We start from the raw sequence: 25,050 nt of genomic DNA on the forward strand, positions 1-25,050 counted from the left end.
GATGATGATGATGATGGTGGTTGTGGTGGTGGTGGTGATGATGATGATGGTGGTGGTGATGATGATGATGATGATGATGATGGTGATGATGATGGTGGTGGTGGTGGTGGTGATGATGATGGTGGTGGTGGTGATGATGATGATGATGATGATGATGGTGATGATGATGATGGTGGTGGTGGTGGTGATTGGTGGTGATGATGATGATGATGATGATGATGATGATGATGGTGGTGGTGGTGGTGGTGGTGGTGATGATGATTGTTTCTGTACATTAATTGGTCCTTATAATTATATGTGCGCTATCGGAGCGATAGCTTTCAGAATTTTTAATTTGTATGTGGTCGTTTCATCGATAGGTTACGCATTGCAGAATTATTTTGATATTTTTAAAGGTTGTCAATGTTAAACAAAATGTTTTGTGCTGTAATGTAACATGTGCTAGATATATAATTATCATCGATAGAAACTGTATGAAAAACCTTTTCTCTGATATGTAATGTAAAATTAAACTCTAAAAACTGAATAACCCAGCAATACTTGAGAGGGCATCGTGCGTATTTTAAAGCGATGTCACCAATATCGCACGAAAAGGGAGACGTAAGGATACATTACGAGATATAAATTAAAAAACGAGTGTATTTGAAAATGTAAATGAGATGAAATGGTGTCAAATACCATTCTATCGAGAGCATTAAAAGAAATATGGACAATATATGTTCAGCATCATCAACTTAATAATAATATAACCAAAGAACACGTGGTGAAATTAACTTATTTTGTAATTTGTCTTCTCATTTTTATGGGCGGCCGTTTAAGGATAAAATACAGACACTACTTAATAGTCTAGTCAGACTACAGTTTTGGCACAAAGAAATAGCAACAGAAAGAATTTTTGCTTTGAAATAAACAAGATATCATACTAATCTATGTATAAAAAATCTAAAAAAAATCTAAGTTGGGGAAATAGTAAAATTTAGCGATTTAACATGGTAAAAATTGCAGCAAAATGTATGGCATCTATAGGCCGCCGTAGGACAAAAGAGCTCTCAAAGGGCGGTAACTACGTCGAATCTCCGAACAATGTAACCAGAAATGAAGAAATCAAAACAAAGCTTATTGGTTCTATTTGGCGGTTTTCATCAGAAATGGTAAGTGACTTTAATACTCATTGGTCTTATGTTGATAATAGAAATACTGAAATGAATATTTCTTGTTGTAAAGCCTATTGTTACTCTTTCCCAATTCATCGTCTGCTATCGACACTACAGTGTGTTCCCGCGTATCATACTTTATACGTAATTTTGTTTATTTGATTATAACTTGTTTTTAATAAAACTAATGATAAAAATGATCTATTGTATTTAATATTAGAGGCATTTGTCGGGTTGGGGGGCGTATTGATACTATAAAACCCTCAGTTTGACCAAAAATAAAATCTATGGAAGCCCATATTCCCGTGTTTGAGAATGTGGTGTCGGTTCATAATTGCAATGTATCTAGTGAAATATTATGCAATTCCCGGGCATTTTCTTCCAAACCAGAAGGCCAACAACAATGTAACTACACAATATGATGTCTAAATGTACAATAATTTTTCAAAAGTTCGTCCAATTTTCAAGATGGCGACCATTTTAAAATCCGTTTTTTGGCATAAAATACAATTGGACAATCCCTCGAGGAACACCCCAAAGACCAACTTACGGTACTCAATCTTGTAGAGAAGATGAAAGGTCTTGTCGGTGATAATGCATAGTGCTATATACATGAAATCTAAGTTGATTGAACATTTCGGCGAAAGAATTTTAATAACGGACATAAACGGTAGTGCGAATGTTGTGACATTTAAATCAACTGCATCTTACATTCTCAGGGATTTTTATAATTCACCACAGACTGATACTGAGACTGAAAAGAAAAAAATGATTGAAACAGCCGCAAAATTAATACAATCTGACATCAAGGAAATCAATTTAACCAAAGTAGAATATCCTTCCACGCCAGATATTGCATCGATAAAATGCAATATTGACTTTGTTCCGACTAGTTTACAGCAGTTTTTGCGTTTGCTATTTACTGAACATGACGCAGAGTTGAAAATCGACCAAGAACGCTTATCGCTCCACTTCAACTTGGGTTAGGAGTACAAACACACCATCAGTTTGGATCTAGGTTTTTGATAGATATATTGTATAGTTTGGGATTTTGCGTGTCCTATGGGGAAATACAGAAGTTTGAGGAACATGCTGCTAAATCTGGCGGAACTGACATTGACGAGCTCCCGACTGGTCATGTAATACAATACATATCTGACAACGTCGACCACAATCTACGAACACTGGATGGTCATGATACATTTCATGGTATGGGGATCATTGCTGGTATTACCCCCGTTACCTCTAAGCATAGACCGATTCCACGAGGAGACGTATCTCGTTGGATGAAGTGGCAGAGTTAGGTAGACTTAACATCGACTTTTACAAGCTGCGTTCAAATCCCCTCGAATGTTTAACATACGGAAAACTCAACTTACTTGACGATTCGGAAGCAAGTAGAAACATTGACCTTCTCTCAACCATTGTTTGGCCATTAAAGACTTCTAGACAAGGATGGTCCGCTACAATGTAAGCCGTTCATCATGGTACATTTCCTGGACAATCGTCCATTGTATTCTTGCCGAAATTAATGAGCAGATACCGGAAAATTTAGAAGTAGAACACGAGAATGACCTTCAAGTTGCTGCACGAATGTATGACATGTTGATGTCAGGTGATATCACATTAGAATCCATCGAGAATTCTGACAGGCTCCTCAGTATTCAGGAACGATTGAAAGAAAAGATATCTTCCCTTTCCGGAAACAGAACTTCCAAGCTCTGGCTCCAATATATGGACATGATTGCGATTCTTCGACGTTTTATCAAGGCGGAAAGAACCGGGGATTGGAATCTTCATCTTGTTTCTGTACAACAGACGCTACCATACTTCGCATCATCCGGACATAATCTTTACACCAAATCGGCTTACACCTACTTACAAACAATGCTTGATCTTGAGAAAACGTATCCCTCTGTCTACGAGCTGTTTCAATCCGGTCACCACGTTTTACGGCGGAGTGAGAGATATTGGGCGGGCCTATCGACAGATCTAGTAATAGAGCAGGTTCTGATGAGGAGCGTGAAGTCCACAGGTGGTTTGACAAGAGGCCGTGACATGAGCGACATACAACGAGCAGTATGGCTCCTTTCCATGCCAGCTTGTGCGGACGTAAATAACGCCATGCAAGAGCTATGTGATGTCAATTTTACCACGAGTGACCAGCACAAGGAAAGTGGAAAGTCGCGTCGGGAAAAAGACAGAAAGGATACCGAAAACATCCTCGGTTTTCTTTACACCAGGAATCCGTTTGAAGGCGAAGTCTCTCTTCGAAACATCGAAACGGGAGAAACTGACGATGGGAAATCGAATGTCGAAACGTCTAGATCCATTGGGAACAACATCATTCAATCCATGGAAGGGCACAACGTTTCTGAATATGTCTTCAGGAAAGCAGCAAAGGCCATAACACTAAGCACAAAACCTACAAGTGTGAGTATGGGAAATGAACATTTGAACGTCGACCCTCAGTTGTTATTTCAGAGTCTGGTTGCTGCGATAAATGTAAATGGACTAGACGATCTGTCCAACGTGTTCTCGTATGAACTCGCGGCTTCTCCCTCTTCGTTATTTGAGGCATCCGGCCTCATGAGGGCGGCGCAGAAATCGGCTTTGGCGGAAACTATTTGGATCTCAGGCGATTGCTCATCTGCCATACCAGACGTTGTGCATTACGTACTTGATTGTGGATCCCTTTTGCATCGGCTTCCGTGGATTAAAGGCTCAACATTTAGAGATATATGTGGAAATTATGTGGATTATGTCAACAAGAAGTACGGCAATGCTACTGTTGTTTTTGACGGATACTCATCTGGACCATCTACAAAAGATGTAACCCATCTTCGCCGTAGCGGAGGTCCGACTGGAACTAGATTTGATGTATCCGAAACATCCATATTTCGATCAAAAAAGGAGACATTTCTGTCAAACAACGAAAACAAACAGTCCTTCATTTACATGCTTGCGCAGTCATTGGAAGACAGTGGTTGCAAGATTATCCATGCAGAGAGTGACGCGGATTTCCTTATTGTTAAAGAGTCAACAGAAAACGCCCTCAACAGGACTACAGTTGTTATTGGAGAAGACACCGACCTTCTTGTAATGCTGATTTTCCACACAAGTTTGGAGTCTTACAACGTCTTCTTTCACTCTGTTGAATCTGGATATCGAAAACTGAAAATTTGGGATATACATAAAACCAAGCAGTTGCTCGGACCACACATATGCTATTACATCTTCCGTTCCTTCACGCAGTAATAGGATGCGACACAACGTCACGTATTTATGGAATCGGTAAATCGGTAGCACTAAAAAAAGCTCAAAAAAATTATGAACATTTCAAACAACAAATCCTGGTGTTTTGTGACAGCTCTGCTTTACCGGGGGACGTTGTTGCTGCAGGTGAGAGGGTAGTCGTTTCCCTTTACAACGGAGAGACAACAGAAGGACTTGACACTCTACGATACAAGAAATTTGTAGAGAAGGTTACTTGTGTTAAATCTTGTGTACAGGTCCAAACACTCCCCCCTACATCAGCGGCCGCAACATATCACAGCAAGCGGGTATATCTTCAAACTCAAGTATGGATGGTAAACGATAGACTTTTAGCCGAGGAATGGGGATGGTATCTTAATAATGGTATGCTTTCGCCCTCAAAAACGGATTTGCCACCTGCGCCAGAAAACTTGATTAAAATCATCCGTTGCACTTGCAAGACTAATTGCGACTCTAAACGTTGTACATGTCGGAAACATGGCCTGGAATGTTCACAGGCATGCAAAGAATGCCACGGGTTCAGTTGCTCTAATGTACAGGCAATTTTCGAGGTAGACACCGATTGTGACAGTGAAGGATAGTTTTTGTTCCTTTAATACTATTATCACTTAGTTAAGGAACACCATACCGATATATGTGCTTGTCATAAAACGAGCTAGATACTGTATATCACTACACTGCATGTATAATAGTAGTTTTGGAAACGATGAAGTGAGTTGATATTAGGTACAATACTCTGATGATAATGACTTTCTTTACAATGTCATCCCAGTGCCAGACTTATCTACTGTGACTTCGTGTGCTTAACTGTATTGAGTGAGACGTTATCTGATCCGGGTAAAACAAAGCCATTGGACACGGATCTTACAGCAATAGCATTGTTGCAAAACTTCTTTAATGGGTGAGAATGCTTACTTAGCGTATTAATATGGATTATATGACATATACTGTTCTGTGAAGGAACATGACACACTACAAGTTGCTTTAAAGTGTTTTTTTTTTAAGATAAATCAACTCTTAAACAATCATTTTGTAATTTATTTGGAAGAGAAGGATGATTGCATATCGTCAATTGGTCAAAATGATTTTTTTTTTTATTAATTTTAACCTTTGACCTTCACTTGAACTAAATCAACCCTAACCTGTCTGTTGCCTAATTCACGGGACATGCACAAGCTACATAGAAGGTCAAAACCCATATATAACAGTCATGTAAGAAACTGCATTGAACTTCAACACTGAGTAGGAAAATAACCTTACCAGTTCCCCCTATACCTCCATTATATTTGCAAGTTTGGGCATCCCACAAATGACACTTATATATACATAAATGTGTATGTATTTTTCCAATTTTATTTTCTTAAATTGTGTATATGTGTTGTTTAAAACATGTTAAAGGTGAAAGAACACAAAACAAAAACAAAAATGTGGCATTCTTATTTTTTTACCAATAGATTGAGATAAAATGAGCAGTATCAATTTTCTTAAGTGCAAAAAAATTAACGTAATGGCAAAAAACCACATAATGGCAAAAACTTTTTCACTTAAGTGCAAAAATCACATAATGCTAAAAATCGTCTTTTGTCATTATGTAGTAATCTTTTTACATTATGTACCTTCGCACATAAGTACGAAAAAAATCTTCGTATCCCTCTCTTCAAAATGGATTGTTCCAATAATACTGCAACTCTTTTGCACTAAACACCACAAATGATGTCCCTTGTCTGCGCATGTCAGCCTCATTGATGTTGAAAAAATGGCCGCAGATCAGGTAGATGATTTTTGCAAACGATTTCGCGCAATATTGTCACGGTAAAAACTTTTTTGCCACTTAAGTGCAAAAAACTTTTTTGCCACTTAAGTGCAAAAAAAAAGTTGCCACTTAAGTGCAAAAAACTTTTTGACACTTCAGTGTAAATCATTTTATGACACTTAAATGCAAAATTTTACTGTGACACTTAAGGCTGTAATACATTTATTATCGGTTTTAAGATTAACACGAGGTAATATAGAAGTCGCCATATTGTTTACGTATCGCTAGGGTACACTGCGACAGTATACATGATTTGATTGGTCGATACGAAATTGATAGAACTTCGCCCATTGGTCGACCAATCATTGTGCTTCATTTTGGAACAGTCGAAACTTTACTTCGGTAGGTGAATTTCTTGTTGGAAACCGCTTCATATTTTTTGCACTTAGTGTCAAAAGAACATAATGGCCATTTTGCTTGTTTTGCACTTAACTAGTGTCTGTATTTTATCCTACAACGGCCGCCCATACATTTTACTCATCGATCAAATAGTTTAATTATGATGGGAATATAACTCAGCAAAAACAAAATTGAAGCAAACGTGATCGAGGAGTGATCGCCTAAAAGGCAAGGTGTAAACACATCTGAATACAAGGTCCGATAAGATTTTTCGACCTTACATTCACACTGTAACAATGAAGTCTGAATAGACAGTCTTGGATTAAAAAATTGCCAGATATTTATATTTTTAATTCTAGAATTTCGTGTTCGAAGATCGACCAATAGGTATGATAGCAATTGGAAACGCCAAGATTTAAAAAAAATGATATACAGTATCAACTCGATATACTGCTACCTTCCATTTTAGTTCAGACATCATGCGGTCGATCGGTCACCTTGAATTGGCCGGTTTCGTTTTGGCGGTCCAAGTCGTTAGACCACTTGCACCGGGGTTTATGAAATAAAGACGGACCTGGTGATTTTATATTGTTTTCAGACGAGCCTTGACAAAGACTTCCAAGGCCTGTGTTAACATTTGCAGGTCCGTCAAGATATATGTTTGAAATGTTACAATTAAAATTGACGAACCGGTTTGTCCGCATAAACGAACAGGCCCCGCACCCCTGCAGCCCAGCCACGTGCATGAGTTACATGTACTTCATTGGCACCTGATCTAAATTACCAGAGCTAGATTATCCTCGGTATGTATACATGTTCTGTGTATAGGACATATCTAGTTCTAACTCTGATGTTAACTACCAGATACAAGTGGTTGTACGGGTACTCCACAAGTTTCCTCCCACATTGACCCTCGCTCTTCCATCCGAGTGACAACAGTAATATTACATATCCTGAGTAACATCATTGTCGCTCTCGATTTCAGTGTTGTTAAGTATTGGACAAAATTACTCAATGTGAAATGAGAGCAACACATGTTTGTTTGTTTGTTTGTTTGGGGTTTTTTTTGTACGATATTAATAAAATCAATATTGAACCTATCTTCAATTATTTATATATAATAAAAAAATATATATATAAAATGTCATCGTTATATGGTATATTTATTATAAATAAAATGAAAGCAAAATATACAGTAAGTCTTATGGGAGCAAGATTTAAAAATAGATCATTCTACCTATGTAGGTACACCACAGCCACGTGAGTTTTTTTTTTTTTAACGAAAGTCAACACAAGTAATTAATTTGTCGTATATTATCAGAGACGTATGTATCATAAAAGGATCTATATAGGCATGAATTTATAATTTCCTGTCTCTCACAGGCCAGTAACATTTAATAGTAATCTTGCAAATGATAATTGAAGACAATCTTGTCGCTTGTTGTCGATTAAAATTACACCGCATTTAGATAAACGAGTTATCTTCCCTGACACGCCAGGTGGCGTTAGTGGTTTGGAATGGCGACAACCTGTCAAAAGAAACTAGTGTTTTGCACTGCATCTCGTAAAAAAAGTTGACATAGAGCTGCAATAACGCAATGTCACTGACAGAAAGTGGTAGGCCCGTGAGTTAGAACTTAGGTAACATTCTCATAGACTGTTGGGTGCTGAACCCTTCTTATTGCGCTGTTTACATATGTAGTCTACCACCACCTGTGACCTGGATTTGACGTTTTACAATTTAGGGACGACAATTCAGTTGTCAAATAATAACAAACAGGCAAGTATTTGCTGTTGAAAGTTGTGATGAATACATTCTAGCTCGATGATAACCATGAATTCACGTGAAAACTAACAGTTAGGGACATCCGCTGCATGGTGTGTGCCTGGTCTTAATCACGGAAACATTTTTCAGTCTCTGACCCCGAGTCTACTCCAACAATGTTGTTAGGTAGTCCGAATTTTTTTGACTATCTTGTTACACAGTAGGCCAAAGTCGCTACAGGACAGGTAAAAGGCGATATTAACACCAAACCTATTCAGATTATTAAGAGAATAACCTAGCGTGTCTGAGAAACGTATGCTGTCGTGCTAACCCGATCTGAGAACGATGCATGTATACAAACCCCTGCAGTACTGATCAACGGTTGACTTGTATCAAAGTATTGTGTTAGCCTTTAACGTACGTGTGCGCTATTTATAGACCAGTGCCACAAAGCCTATACACTGCACAGGTACTGAGACTGCAGTAGCCGGGTCTCGATCAACTAGGATTGGTTGAACGAAACTGAAAGTACATGTGGGGTTTTCACTTTTGTCAGAAAATGAAGCATGGAAGGTACTGACATGGATGCGTTTTTAAGCGATATTAACCTAGGTTTGGTGAAATACAGAGAGGAGTTTGAGAAACACTCGGCCACAAATAATGAAACTTAACGCTTTCTTCGGGCAAATGAGGTCCATTAAATGAATTACGTGTCGGTTACCACCGCCATATTCCCCACAGTTCAATGTTGTGGAGCATGTATTTCATGCTATGAGATACCGTCTCCGAAATCATTTGATATTTATCGAGAACTTCACAGAATTGTTTGGTTGACACAATACTTCGATACAAGTCAACTATTGATCGTTAGGGGTTTGTATACATGCATCATTCTCAGATGGGGTAGCACAACAATAACTGTTGGACGGCATAAAAAAAAACAACTATCCAGAGAACTTTAAATAGCTGAAGAAACCACATACATGGGCCCTAAAATGGAAACTGTTGGAAATTATGATCATGTAAACTTCGACTGTTCTTGTATACATTATTGCTTAGGCCATACTATATATATGATCGTAATAATGACAATTAAGTGATGTAGTTGTTTTCCCCACATTTTGTAAGTGACTTTGATTATTTCAACAGGTATCATAGCAACAATGAGTGTTGAGCTGTCAACAACCCCCAATTGCAACAGTGTGTGTGATTTGATGGACAACATGTAACAGCAGCCACATGTGAACTATTGGAGAGAGATGTGTCTCACTGTGAATCTGACTGACTATACAGATCCTGGCATCTGAAGGATATACACAGCATAAAATATCAAGGTAGCTCAATATGATACAGCTTAAAATATCAAGGAGGCTCAATATAATACAGCATAAAAGCTCAATATGATACAGCATAAAATATCAAGGAGGCTCAATATGATACAGCATAAAATATCAAGGAGGCTCAATATAATACAGCATAAACTATCAAGGTAGCTCAATATAATACAGCATAAAATATCAAGGTAGCTCAATATAATTAATACAGCATAAAATATCAAGGTAGCTCAATATAATACAGCATAAATTTAAATATCAAGGTAGCTCAATATGATACTGCAGCGTTCAGTAATGTGACATTGTCTCAATATGATACTGCAGCGTTCAATAATGTGACATTGGTTCAGAATGATACTGCACAGTTCAGATTACCACCAATGATATATACTACATTGTAAAGTAATGTGACATTGGTTCAGATTAATCAATGATACTACATCGTACAGTGATGTGACATTGGTTCAGAATGATACTACATCATACAGTGATGTGACATTGGTTCAGAATGATACTACATCATACAGTGATGTGACATTGGTTCAGAATGATACTACATCGTACAGTGATGTGACATTGGTTCAGATAATCAATGATACTACATCGTACAGTGATGTGACATTGGTTCTGATAATCAATGATACTACATCGTACAGTGATGTGACATTGGTTCAGAATGATACTACATCATACAGTGATTTGACATTGGTTCAGATAATCAATGATACTACATCGTACAGTGATGTGACATTGGTTCAGATAATCAATGATACTACATCGTACAGTGATGTGACATTGGTTCAGAATGATATTACATTGTACAGTGATGTGACATTGGTTCAGAATGATACTACATCATACAGTGATGTGACATTGGTTCAGATAATCAATGATACTACATCGTACAGTGATGTGACATTTGTTCAGAATGATACTACATCGTACAGTGATGTGACATTGGTTCAGAATGATATTACATTGTACAGTGATGTGACATTGGTTCAGAATGATACTACATCGTACAGTGATGTGACATTGGTTCAGATAATCAATGATACTACATTGTACAGTGATGTGACATTGGTTCAGAATGATACTACATTGTACAGCGATGTGACATTGGTTCAGATAATCAATGATATTACATTGTACAGTGATGTGACATTGGTTCAGATTTATCATCAGTGATGTGACATTGGTTCAGATTTATCATCAGTGATGTGACATTGGTTCAGATTTATCATGAGTAATGTTACATTGGTTCAGAATGATACTACATCGTAAAGTGATGTGACATTGAATTGATATTTACCTCAGAAGTGGTTCTTTCCACAGGTGTACATGTAGTGACTTGTGAAAGGTCTCACCAGATTCATTATTTTCATCTGGTCCCAGTTGGCTAAAATATCCGGTACATCTAACTTATCTAGTTATAAGTTTATTAAGATTACTAGTGTCACATAATGTTTGATATTAATTTATCTTAAAGTGCATTTACTGAAAACGCATTGTAACATGTTGATTTGTCTGAACATAAGAAATAATGATATGTTATTTATTTGTCTGAACACCACAACTTATGATCTGTTGTTGATTTGTCTGAACACCACAACTTATGATCTGGTACTGGTGTTGATTTGTCTGAACACCAGAAATAATTATCTGTTGTTTATTTGTCTGAACACCACAAATGATGATCTTTTGTTTATTTGTCTGAACACCACAAATAATGATCTGTTATTAATTTGTCTGAACACCACAAATAATGATCTGTTATTAACTGTCTGAACACCACAAATAATGATCTGTTGTTTGTCTGAACACCACAAATAATGATCTGTTGTTTATTTGTCTGAACACCACAAATAACGATCTGTTGTTTATTTGTCTGAACACCACAACTTATGATCTGTTGTACATTTGTTAGATGAAGCCCGGTGTGTCAGATTATGTGGACCAGTACGTCCGTGCAGTGTATGATTTCAATTCCACCCAGAGAGGGGAGTTAACTCTAACAAAAGGAGAGATAATTCGTGTGTCTTCCTTGGTTGACAATAATTGGCTGAGGGGAAAGAAAGGAGACCAGGAGGGAAATTTTCCAGTGAGTTTTGTGGAGAAGGTCACTCTTCCAGCTGTACAGCTGGGTCAGAAAGTGTTTGGGGCTATAGAAAACTTCCCTGCGCAACAAGATGGTGACCTGCAGTTTAGGAAAGGTATATATATATATACATGTCAGTTTCTGTAAGTCTTGTAGGTGCGAGAGAAAATTTTCTGTGTTTTTGTCTTGTAGGTGGGAGAGGAAAAACTATCTGTGTTTTAGATAAAAGAAAATTTAATACTTAATTTCACATCATCCAATGATATTGTTATGGGTGAGAAATATTCAGTAAGAACTAATTTGTAGATTCTGGAAATATGATTACTTATTAATCATTCAATCCATTAATAAGTTGAATATGTTTCACATAACTACCCTGTTATCAGTGTAATTACACTCATTGTTGATATTTATACACACGTATGATATATTGGTTATCATTAAAGGTTGACCGTTCGTATTGTTCTCATATGAAATGTGGTTGCAATGGATATTAAAACAGGCTTTGTGCTTGTATGTATCTACCATTCCCATAAGTACAATTATTCAAGGTAGCTGACCTTAGTTTTGTACATATATCAGGCTAGTGCTCTAGTTGTGCCTTTAGACATTTAATTGGTGATATTTTTAGATCATCTTCTGCTCTAGTGAGTAATTTGTGCTCCTGTTTTAGGTGCGGTGGTCGTGGGCCTGCGTCGGATAGATGAGAATTGGTGGGAGGGTAAAGCCGGAGATCACCACGGGATTTTCCCACTGACACACGTGATGGAGCTAGAGGTCCCTTCAGATCTTCGTGAGAGATCCAAAAGTGTGCACTCGTCGGAACCCATGTTTGCTCGGGCCTTGAGGGATGCTGTAGCACAGCTGGATGGAGAGCTGGGTTTCCAGGTCGGAGATATGATCACCATCACCGAGGTCGTAGATGAGGACTGGTACATTGGTGAGTTGAGTGGACGCACCGGCATGTTCCTCGCTTCCTGCGTGGAGTTATTACAAGACACTACCGCTCTGGAAAATTCTCATCAGAATGACCCTGGTCAGATTTATCAGGACCCTACTCCTGTGGGGATACCACAAAGTGTGCCATACCAACCCATCTCCTCCATGCATAAAAGTGATACAGACTCGGAAAGTCCAATGGCTGTCATAACAAAGGACTCCACCGTACCTTCAGATGTTACTCCATCACGTTCCACCTCACGCGAGGCAGACATCACACCGTACGCACGCACTCTTTACCCCTTCGTTGGTCAGTCAGAAGACGAGTTGACATTTCGTGGCAATGAGATGGTGTATCTCATACAACATGTGGATGATCAGTGGATTGAAGGCGAGTTGGAAGGGAAATCAGGGCTGTTTCCCGCCTCGTATGTCTCTATTATTGTGGATTGTCCGTATGCTTCTGATGCGACATCTACAGACATATCTTCACAGTCAAGCATTCAATGTTCAGCCCCGGAGGTGTCCGAGGTCAGTACAGAACCACGGTTGAGTGATACAGTGCAAAAGTTTGGTGGCAATGATACCAGTGTAGGCCGATATGGACTGGTTAAATTCACGTTTGTCGGGGAAAGTAGCGGGGACCTTAGTGTCATGGAGGGTGACACTGTCCATATCATAAACCATATTGATGATAATTGGGTCATGGCTCAAGATGACAGAGGCAAGTCGGGGATCTGTCCCAAAAACTTTGTGGAAGTCTTTGATGATAGCCCTGATGTTCAGCCTCAAGGAAACTCACCAGAAGTCAGGCAGGAACAGACAACAGGACATCAAGTTACAAAAACAACACAACATTTGGATATTGAGACTTCAAAAAATAAGATTATTGACAAATCAACAAAGCCATCTGTGAAGCCTATGGTGTCTCCAAAGCCAGCTCTTAAACCTAAGCCAGCGTTACTTCCAAAACCGTCACCAAAGCTGATGGGGTCATTGAAGACCTCCGCCCCATTGACAGTACAAAGTTTTGATGAGAGTGGCTGTATGCAAAAGTCTCCATCCTCTCCAGTCCTAACTAGTGCAATACTTCCTAATGCAAGCTCAAAACCTAAATCTTCATCTACCTGTGAACTAGACAAAGTTGGTTTAGTTCAGTCTCAAAAATTAGCAGAGGGGTCTAACATAAACAAAAATCTTGACTCATTAATCGCCAGTGAGATGGAAAAGGCAATGGAAGAGACTCGGTCCAGAAGCTCTAGTACTCAAAGTACCACCTCCTCAGGGTCAAGTGTGGCTTCTGTGACAAGAGATACTGAAAGTCTGGGGTCGGTGAGAGTAAAACGGCCTCCACCACCTAGCCAAATGTCCTCCAACCAGTTCCGACACTCTGTAAACTTTCCTGTGACCTTTGACTCCTCAGACATGCCCCAGTCCCGGATCAGCAGGCAGAAGAGTGTAGTCACATCTCCAAGTAACCAGATCAGTGTTGGAAACTCCACCTTCTTTACTGATATCCTCGTCCCGGAGCGTAAAATCCCAGCCCAGAGGAAGCCACCTCCAACTCCACAAAGGGTGCAGTCTGTTGATATACTTGACCGGAAATTGTCTTTGAAAAAGCCACCTCCACCCCGCCCAACTGTGCCCTGGGGTAATGCACCGGATGTACATGCCTCTCAGAGGATGTCTAGTAAGGCTGTACATGTACCTCACAGATCTGCGCCCCGCCCTCCAAAAAATGTGCGTGTTCCATCCCGCCCTGCTCCACCCACCCCATCACAGGTGTGTCCTCCTCCTCCTCCGAAGCGACCGCCTCCACGGAGACCCTTATCAGAGGAGGCCATCGACAAATGTAAGTACGACCAGTGTAAATGACAGACCTAGTGAAGTGGGAAATTCATTTATTTTGCCTGTTTCCTTTCATTTTCTATTTCATTAGCTCACCTGTCATGGTGCAGCATCTGTCGTCCTGTCCAGCATAAAGTTTTCCATTTCAATGATTTCTCATTAACCAAACAGTTGGAATCATGATATTGTCTGATTGGTCCAAGGATTGAGTTCAAAAAATTTTGTGAACAGAAATGCCATTGACCTACATCTGGGATCTCTTGTTGCGTCTTTTGCCGTGTAAATTATTACAACTTTAGCTGTGTAAATTATTACAACTTTAGCTGTGTTAATTATTACATCTTTAGCTGTGTTAATTATTACATCTTTAGCTGTGTAACTTATTACAACTTTAGCTGTGAAAATTATTACAACTTTAGCTGTGTTAATTATTACATCTTTAGCTGTGTTAATTATTACATCTTTAGCTGTGTAACTTATTACATCTTTAGCTGTGTGAATTATTACATCTTTAGCTGAGTGTTAATTATTACATCTTTAGCTGTGTAAATTATTACATCTTTAGCTGTGTTAATTATTACATCTTTAGCTGTGTAACTTATTACATCTTTAGCTGTGTGTTAATTATTACATCTTTTGCTGTGTAAATTATTACATCTTTAGCCGTGTTAATTATTACATCTTTAGCTGTGTGAATTATTACATCTTTAGCTGAGTGTTAATTATTACATCTTTTGCTGTGTGAATTATTACATAATTTATTACATTTTTAGCTGTGTAAATTATTACATTTTTAGCTGTGTAAATTATTACACCTTTAGCTGTGTAAATTATTACATCTTTAGCCGTGTTAATTATTACATCTTTAGCTGTGTGAATTATAACATCTTTAGCTGTGTAAATTATTACATCTTTAGCTGTGTTAATTATTACATCTTTAGCTGTGTTAATTATTACATCTTTAGCCGTGTAAATTATTACATCTTTAGCTGTGTTAATTATTACATCTTTAGCTGAGTGTTAATTATTACATCTTTAGTTGTGTACATTATTACATCTTTAGCTGAGTCAGGTGTAAATGATTACATCTTTAGGAGTATAAATGATTACATCTTTAGTTGTGTACATTATTACATCTTTAGCTGTGTACATTATTACATCTTTAGCTGTGTACATTATTACATCTTTAGTTTTGTGAATTATTACATAATTTATTACATCTTTAGTTGTGTACATTATTACATCTTTAGGTGTATGAATTATTACATGTTAAGCTGTGTTAATTATGAATGTTAAAGCATTGCCCTAGGTTCACCTTTCAGAATAAATATGATTTTTATAAAAATAGTATTTTTTTTATTGAAGATGAAGCCAATGCTGAGGTGATACGAGACTTGCGTAACAGGATACAGGAATTGGAAAATGACTTGGAGGTAAGCTTTTAGTACTGTTAATGCTGCGATGATTCGTTTTATATACAATATGTAAATTTGGAGAGACACCAATTATCTTAACAATGACTCAAACATGCATTAATCAAAGAATAAGTTAAGCTTGTGTGAGATGAGCTTACTGTTTTTTTGAGTAAGATATATAGCCTATCTGGCCAAAGAACATGTGATGTCATAGCTGGGGTGTAGCATCTGTCCATTGTCCATTAATTACGATATGTACAAATCATAATGTATTTGGAAAAACTTTTATTCAATGCCTTTTAAAATTTTCAATAATCACACTAAAACTTCATAGAGTGATTCATTGATGAATGTGGTTGTATTGGAATCTTTCCAGGTCAGAGGTCAAGGTCATTTATTAGAAATTAGAAAAAAATGCTTTCTACATATGCTTCATATGCATATACATATGCTATACAAAATGCTTCAGTTGTCAGACGAGAGTTCCCTTGCTGATCAAACTTTATGCACTGGTTTTCTATTGAAGGCTTTGTATTAAATTACTTTTCATGTTGGGAGGTCAAAAGTCAGGGTCATTTTTGAACTTAGTCTAGCTCCTCCACAATCATTTTGATTTCAGAATTTTTCTACATTGGCAGCACTATTGTATAAAAAACATATTTGTTGACATAATGGTTGTAAATATTAAACTGTTATTTGTTGATAGAATTGTCGTAGGTGTAAGAGCGAGTTGGAGGTGATGCTAACTAACAGTCGAGAAGAGGATCGTGCGGAGGTGTACGACAATGTGGAATTTTATGACGAAAACATCAAAGGTCTGACAGATGAATTACAAAACCTGAGAGGTGAGTACTTTTTACTGAAGTCAACATTAGAAAAGTCTGTATCTCAAAGTGGAAGTCCACATCACAGACACCTGTATCTGGGAGTGGAAGTCCACATCAGAGACACCTGTATCTCCGAGTGGAAGTCCACATCACAGACACCTGTATCTCGGAGTGGAAGTCCACATCACAGACACCTGTATCTCCGAGTGGAAGTCCACATCACAGACACCTGTATCTCCGAGTGGAAGTCCACATCACAGACACCTGTATCTCCGAGTGGAAGTCCACATCACAGACACCTGTATCTCCGAGTGGAAGTCCACATCACAGACACCTGTATCTCCGAGTGGAAGTCCACATCACAGACACCTGTATCTCGGAGTGGAAGTCCACATCACAGACACCTGTATCTCCGAGTGGAAGTCCACATCACAGACACCTGTATCTCGGAGTGGAAGTCCACATCACAGACACCTGTATCTCGGAGTGGAAGTCCACATCACAGACACCTGTATCTCCGAGTGGAAGTCCACATCACAGACACCTGTATCTCGGAGTGGAAGTCCACATCACAGACACCTGTATCTCGGAGTGGAAGTCCACATCACAGACACCTGTATCTCGGAGTGGAAGTCCACATCAGGGACACCTGTATCTCGGAGTGGAAGTCCACATCACAGACACCTGTATCTCCGAGGGGAAGTCCACATCACAGACACCTGTATCTCGGAGTGGAAGTCCACATCAGGAACACCTGTATCTCGGAGTGGAAGTCCACATCACAGACACCTGTAACCTCGGAGATAGAGTCACAGATTTGAGTTTACTGTATCTTTAAAAAAAACATACATTAAAATACTTTATAGGTGATTTGAGAGTTTAATACTGATGATAAATCGTTAACTACTCTGGTCCATCAAGGACCAAGTGAAGCTTATGTCATACCATGGTGTTTGTCATCCATCGTCCATCTGTCTGTCTGTCAACAATTTAACAAAATCAACTGTTTCTTAACTACTGATTTGAATAAAACGAATTTTACTGGAAGCATCAGTGAGTGGTGGGGATTCAAAAAGCTACAAAAAGTGGGGCTAGCCCCTGAGGGGGCTGAGAGGCAGGGCCAAAAGGAAGCAATTTGACAATGTTGCTATAAACAATTTCTTCTCTGGAACTAAGCAATGGGTATCGCTCATATTTGACTGGTATCAACCCTATAGGTGGTGGGGATTCAAATAGCTACAAAATGGTGCAGCTGACCCACACAAGGCTGGAGGGGGTGTTAAAAGAACAGCTTCTTCTCTGGAGCTTAGCAATGGATATTAGGCATAATACTTAATTTGACTTGAAGCGTCTTTAGTTGATGGGGATTCAAAAACCTACAGATGGGTCTGACAGGCAAGGCCAAAAGAGAGCAATTTGGCTATATTGCTAAAATCAACCGTTAAGATCCTGACCCCATAACCGTATATAGCGTTGTAAGGCAACAAGAGATAAATTCAATCCTGTTGATAGAAAAGACCCTGTGGTCTTTCCCCCTATGGAGTCTGGACTTTGTTTCTGGGTTGTATCCTTGAAGCAGTTGAGATCCCCACCCCATAACCATTTATAGCATTGCTCGAATTCAAGTTAAGCTATTAATGAATTGAACATGAACATTATTATTTTGGCGTTTGGTCAAATCCAACCAGGTGAGCATTACAGTCCCTCTGGGCCTCTTGGTTTTACCATATATCAACATAAGTTAAACTAAATTTAATTTGATATCACAATTATGATGCTTAAGTTTGTACACATTATTTCCTTTTGTACTGGAGAGGGTGAGCATCTATACTCTGTCTTTATTATAATCAATGATACATTGTAACATTAAACAATGGTACTTGGGTTTGACTGGAGGTGGTGAGCATCTTCTGTTTATACAGTTGATAACTTTTGGATACTTGACTTTTTTATAGAAACTCTACAGAAACTCTCTCCAGAAGAAGTGGATGCTGTGGAACAACAGATTGCCGAAGAGAAACAGAGACTAGAAGAGGAAAAACAACGTATTGAAGATAAGAAAAAACATGAAGAAATGATGCAGAAAAGAAAGGAAAAGAGATCAAAAGTGATTGAGGAGTTGGTACAGACAGAAAAAGACTTCCTGCAGAGTCTTCACTTGTGTATGGAGACTTTCCTTGGTCCTCTGTCAGACAAGGTAGTGTATCTCACCTGTGTATAGAGACATTCCTTAGTCCTCTGTCAGACAAGGAAGTGCATCTCACCTGTGTATAGAGACGTTCCTTAGTCCTCTGTCAGACAAGGAAGTGTATCTCACTTGTGTATGGAGACTTTCCTTGGTTCTCTGTCAGACAAGGTAGTGTATCTCACCTGTGTATAGAGACTTTCCTTAGTCCTCTGTCAGACAAGGTAGTGTATCTCACCTGTGTATAGAGTCCTCTGTCAGACAAGGTAGTGTATCTCACCTGTGTATAGAGTCCTCTGTCAGACAAGGTAGTGTATCTCACCTGTGTATAGAGACATTCCTTAGTCCTCTGTCAGACAAGGTAGTGTATCTCACCTGTGTATAGAGTCCTCTGTCAGACAAGGTAGTGTATCTCACCTGTGTATAGAGACATTCCTTAGTCCTCTGTCAGACAAGGTGGTGTATCTCACCTGTGTATAGAGACATTCCTTAGTCCTCTGTCAGACAAGGTAGTGTATCTCACCTGTGTATAGAGTCCTCTGTCAGACAAGGTAGTGTATCTCACCTGTGTATAAGAGACATTCCTTAGTCCTCTGTCAGACAAGGTAGTGTATCTCACCTGTGTATAGAGTCCTCTGTCAGACAAGGTAGTGTATCTCACCTGTGTATAGAGACTTTCCTTGGTCCTCTGTCAGACAAGGTAGTGTATCTCACCTGTGTATAGAGTCCTCTGTCAGACAAGGTAGTGTATCTCACCTGTGTATAGAGTCCTCTGTCAGACAAGGTAGTGTATCTCACCTGTGTATAGAGTCCTCTGTCAGACAAGGTAGTGTATCTCACCTGTGTATAGAGTCCTCTGTCAGACAAGGTAGTGTATCTCACCTGTGTATAGAGTCCTCTGTCAGACAAGGAAGTGTACCTCACCTGTGTATAGAGTCCTCTGTCAGACAAGGTAGTGTATCTCACCTGTGTATAGAGTCCTCTGTCAGACAAGGTAGTGTATCTCACCTGTGTATAGAGACGTTCCTTAGTCCTCTGTCAGACAAGGAAGTGTACCTCACCTGTGTATAGAGTCCTCTGTCAGACAAGGTAGTGTATCTCACCTGTGTATAGAGACGTTCCTTAGTCCTCTGTCAGACAAGGAAGTGTACCTCACCTGTGTATAGAGTCCTCTGTCAGACAAGGTAGTGTATCTCACCTGTGTATAGAGTCCTCTGTCAGACAAGGTAGTGTATCTCACCTGTGTATAGAGTCCTCTGTCAGACAAGGTAGTGTATCTCACCTGTGTATAGAGACATTCCTTAGTCCTCTGTCAGACAAGGTAGTGTATCTCACCTGTGTATAGAGACATTCCTTAGTCCTCTGTCAGACAAGGTAGTGTATCTCACCTGTGTATAGAGTCCTCTGTCAGACAAGGTAGTGTATCTCACCTGTTTATAGAGACGTTCCTTAGTCCTCTGTCAGACAAGGTAGTGTATCTCACCTGTGTATAGAGTCCTCTGTCAGACAAGGTAGTGTATCTCACCTGTGTATAGAGTCCTCGGTCAGACAAGGTAGTGTATCTCACCTGTGTATAGAGACATTCCTTAGTCCTCTGTCAGACAAAGTAGTGTATCTCACCTGTGTATAGAAACTTTCCTTAGTCCTCTGTCAGACAAGGTAGTGTATCTCACCTGTGTATAGTCCTCTGTCAGACAAGGTAGTGTATTTTACCTGTGTATAGAGACTTTCCTTAGTCCTCTGTCAGACAAGGTAGTGTATCTCACCTGTGTATAGAGTCCTCTGTCAGACAAGGTAGTGTACCTCACCTGTGTATAGAGACGTTCCTTAGTCCTCTGTCAGACAAGGTAGTGTATCTCACCTGTGTATAGAGTCCTCTGTCAGACAAGGTAGTGTATCTCACCTGTGTATAGAGTCCTCTGTCAGACAAGGTAGTGTATCTCACCTGTGTATAGAGACTTTCCTTAGTCCTCTGTCAGACAAGGTAGTGTATCTCACCTGTGTATAGAGTCCTCTGTCAGACAAGGTAGTGTATCTCACCTGTGTATAGAGTCCTCTGTCAGACAAGGTAGTGTATCTCACCTGTGTATAGAGTCCTCTGTCAGACAAGGTAGTGTATCTCACCTGTGTATAGAGACTTTCCTTAGTCCTCTGTCAGACAAGGTAGTGTATCTCACCTGTGTATAGAGACTTTCCTTAGTCCTCTGTCAGACAAGGTAGTGTATCTCACCTGTGTATAGAGTCCTCTGTCAGACAAGGTAGTGTATCTCACCTGTGTATAGAGTCCTCTGTCAGACAAGGTAGTGTATCTCACCTGTGTATAAGAGACATTCCTTAGTCCTCTGTCAGACAAGGTAGTGTATCTCACCTGTGTATAGAGTCCTCTGTCAGACAAGGTAGTGTATCTCACCTGTGTATAGAGACTTTCCTTAGTCCTCTGTCAGACAAGGTAGTGTATCTCACCTGTGTATAGAGTCCTCTGTCAGACAAGGTAGTGTATCTCACCTGTGTATAGAGTCCTCTGTCAGACAAGGTAGTGTATCTCACCCGTGTATAGAGTCCTCTGTCAGACAAGGTAGTATATCTCACCTGTGTATAGAGTCCTCTGTCAGACAAGGTAGTGTATCTCACCTGTGTATAGAGTCCTCTGTCAGACAAGGAAGTGTACCTCACCTGTGTATAGAGTCCTCTGTCAGACAAGGTAGTGTATCTCACCTGTGTATAGAGTCCTCTGTCAGACAAGGTAGTGTATCTCACCTGTGTATAGAGTCCTCTGTCAGACAAGGTAGTGTATCTCACCTGTGTATAGAGACATTCCTTAGTCCTCTGTCAGACAAGGTAGTGTATCTCACCTGTGTATAGAGACATTCCTTAGTCCTCTGTCAGACAAGGTAGTGTATCTCACCTGTGTATAGAGTCCTCTGTCAGACAAGGTAGTGTATCTCACCTGTTTATAGAGACGTTCCTTAGTCCTCTGTCAGACAAGGTAGTGTATCTCACCTGTGTATAGAGTCCTCTGTCAGACAAGGTAGTGTATCTCACCTGTGTATAGAGTCCTCGGTCAGACAAGGTAGTGTATCTCACCTGTGTATAGAGACATTCCTTAGTCCTCTGTCAGACAAGGTAGTGTATCTCACCTGTGTATAGAAACTTTCCTTAGTCCTCTGTCAGACAAGGTAGTGTATCTCACCTGTGTATAGTCCTCTGTCAGACAAGGTAGTGTATTTTACCTGTGTATAGAGACTTTCCTTAGTCCTCTGTCAGACAAGGTAGTGTATCTCACCTGTGTATAGAGTCCTCTGTCAGACAAGGTAGTGTACCTCACCTGTGTATAGAGACGTTCCTTAGTCCTCTGTCAGACAAGGTAGTGTATCTCACCTGTGTATAGAGTCCTCTGTCAGACAAGGTAGTGTATCTCACCTGTGTATAGAGTCCTCTGTCAGACAAGGTAGTGTATCTCACCTGTGTATAGAGACTTTCCTTAGTCCTCTGTCAGACAAGGTAGTGTATCTCACCTGTGTATAGAGTCCTCTGTCAGACAAGGTAGTGTATCTCACCTGTGTATAGAGTCCTCTGTCAGACAAGGTAGTGTATCTCACCTGTGTATAGAGTCCTCTGTCAGACAAGGTAGTGTATCTCACCTGTGTATAGAGACTTTCCTTAGTCCTCTGTCAGACAAGGTAGTGTATCTCACCTGTGTATAGAGACTTTCCTTAGTCCTCTGTCAGACAAGGTAGTGTATCTCACCTGTGTATAGAGTCCTCTGTCAGACAAGGTAGTGTATCTCACCTGTGTATAGAGTCCTCTGTCAGACAAGGTAGTGTATCTCACCTGTGTATAAGAGACATTCCTTAGTCCTCTGTCAGACAAGGTAGTGTATCTCACCTGTGTATAGAGTCCTATGTCAGACAAGGTAGTGTATCTCACCTGTGTATAGAGACTTTCCTTAGTCCTCTGTCAGACAAGGTAGTGTATCTCACCTGTGTATAGAGTCCTCTGTCAGACAAGGTAGTGTATCTCACCTGTGTATAGAGTCCTCTGTCAGACAAGGTAGTGTATCTCACCCGTGTATAGAGTCCTCTGTCAGACAAGGTAGTATATCTCACCTGTGTATAGAGTCCTCTGTCAGACAAGGTAGTGTACCTCACCTGTGTATAGAGTCCTCTGTCAGACAAGGTAGTGTATCTCACCTGTGTATAGAGTCCTCTGTCAGACAAGGTAGTGTATCTCACCTGTGTATAGAGTCCTCTGTCAGACAAGGTAGTGTATCTCACCTGTGTATAGAGACTTTCCTTAGTCCTCTGTCAGACAAGGTAGTGTATCTCACCTGTGTATAGAGTCCTCTGTCAGACAAGGTAGTGTATCTCACCTGTGTATAGAGACATTCCTTAGTCCTCTGTCAGACAAGGTAGTGTATCTCACCTGTGTATAGAGACGTTCCTTAGTCCTCTGTCAGACAAGGTAGTGTATCTCACCTGTGTATAGAGACTTTCCTTAGTCCTCTGTCAGACAAGGTAGTGTATCTCACCTGTGTATAGAGACTTTCCTTAGTCCTCTGTCAGACAAGGTAGTGTATCTCACCTGTGTATAGAGACTTTCCTTGGTCCTCTGTCAGACAAGGTAGTATATCTCACCTGTGTATGGAGACTTTCCTTAGTCCTCTGTCAGACAAGGTAGTTATCTCACCTGTGTATAGAGTCCTCGGTCAGACAATGTAGTGTATCTCACCTGTGTATAGAGACGTTCCTTAGTCCTCTGTCAGACAAGGTAGTATATCTCACCTGTGTATAGAGTCCTCTGTCAGACAAGGTAGTGTACCTCACCTGTGTATAGAGTCCTCTGTCAGACAAGGTAGTGTATCTCACCTGTGTATAGAGTCCTCTGTCAGACAAGGTAGTGTATCTCACCTGTGTATAGAGTCCTCTGTCAGACAAGGTAGTGTATCTCACCTGTGTATAGAGACTTTCCTTAGTCCTCTGTCAGACAAGGTAGTGTATCTCACCTGTGTATAGAGTCCTCTGTCAGACAAGGTAGTGTATCTCACCTGTGTATAGAGACATTCCTTAGTCCTCTGTCAGACAAGGTAGTGTATCTCACCTGTGTATAGAGACGTTCCTTAGTCCTCTGTCAGACAAGGTAGTGTATCTCACCTGTGTATAGAGACGTTCCTTAGTCCTCTGTCAGACAAGGTAGTGTATCTCACCTGTGTATAGAGACTTTCCTTAGTCCTCTGTCAGACAAGGTAGTGTATCTCACCTGTGTATAGAGACTTTCCTTGGTCCTCTGTCAGACAAGGTAGTATATCTCACCTGTGTATGGAGACTTTCCTTAGTCCTCTGTCAGACAAGGTAGTTATCTCAACTGTGTATAGAGTCCTCGGTCAGACAATGTAGTGTATCTCACCTGTGTATAGAGACGTTCCTTAGTCCTCTGTCAGACAAGGTAGTGTATCTCACCTGTGTATAGAGACTTTCCTTAGTCCTCTGTCAGACAAGGTAGTGTATCTCACCTGTGTATAGAGACGTTCCTTGGTCCTCTGTCAGACAAGGTAGTGTATCTCACCTGTGTATAGAGACGTTCCTTGGTCCTCTGTCAGACAAGGTAGTGTATCTCACCTGTGTATAGAGACGTTCCTTAGTCCTCTGTCAGACAAGGTAGTATATCTCACCTGTGTATAGAGTCCTCTGTCAGACAAGGTAGTGTATCTCACCTGTGTATAGAGTCCTCTGTCAGACAAGGTAGTGTATCTCACCTGTGTATAGAGTCCTCTGTCAGACAAGGTAGTGTATCTCACCTGTGTATGGAGACTTTCCTTAGTCCTCTGTCAGACAAGGTAGTGTATCTCACCTGTGTATAGAGTCCTCTGTCAGACAAGGTAGTGTATCTCACCTGTGTATAGAGACATTCCTTAGTCCTCTGTCAGACAAGGTAGTGTATCTCACCTGTGTATAGAGACGTTCCTTGGTCCTCTGTCAGACAAGATAGTGTATCTCACCTGTGTATAGAGACGTTCCTTGGTCCTCTGTCAGACAAGGTAGTGTATCTCACCTGTGTATA

General features: G+C 40.0%; 1 protein-coding gene across 1 annotated transcript in view; it reads left to right on the plus strand.

Annotated features, from left to right (window-relative positions):
* The first annotated feature begins 8,100 nt into the window (after positions 1-8,100).
* LOC117335565 (dynamin-binding protein-like) overlaps positions 8,101-25,050 on the plus strand; it is a 30,109-nt gene continuing 13,159 nt past the window's right edge. The window contains exons 1-7 of the mRNA XM_033895643.1: positions 8,101-8,223; positions 9,497-9,681; positions 11,609-11,894; positions 12,453-14,570; positions 15,932-15,999; positions 16,688-16,826; positions 18,764-19,005. Coding sequence (XP_033751534.1) covers positions 11,609-11,894; positions 12,453-14,570; positions 15,932-15,999; positions 16,688-16,826; positions 18,764-19,005 — 2,853 coding nt within the window. The 5' untranslated portion in view covers positions 8,101-8,223; positions 9,497-9,681. The remainder of the gene's footprint in view (positions 8,224-9,496; positions 9,682-11,608; positions 11,895-12,452; positions 14,571-15,931; positions 16,000-16,687; positions 16,827-18,763; positions 19,006-25,050) is intronic.

Source organism: Pecten maximus, chromosome 10, assembly GCF_902652985.1.
Source record: "Pecten maximus chromosome 10, xPecMax1.1, whole genome shotgun sequence".
Taxonomy (NCBI): domain Eukaryota; kingdom Metazoa; phylum Mollusca; class Bivalvia; order Pectinida; family Pectinidae; genus Pecten; species Pecten maximus.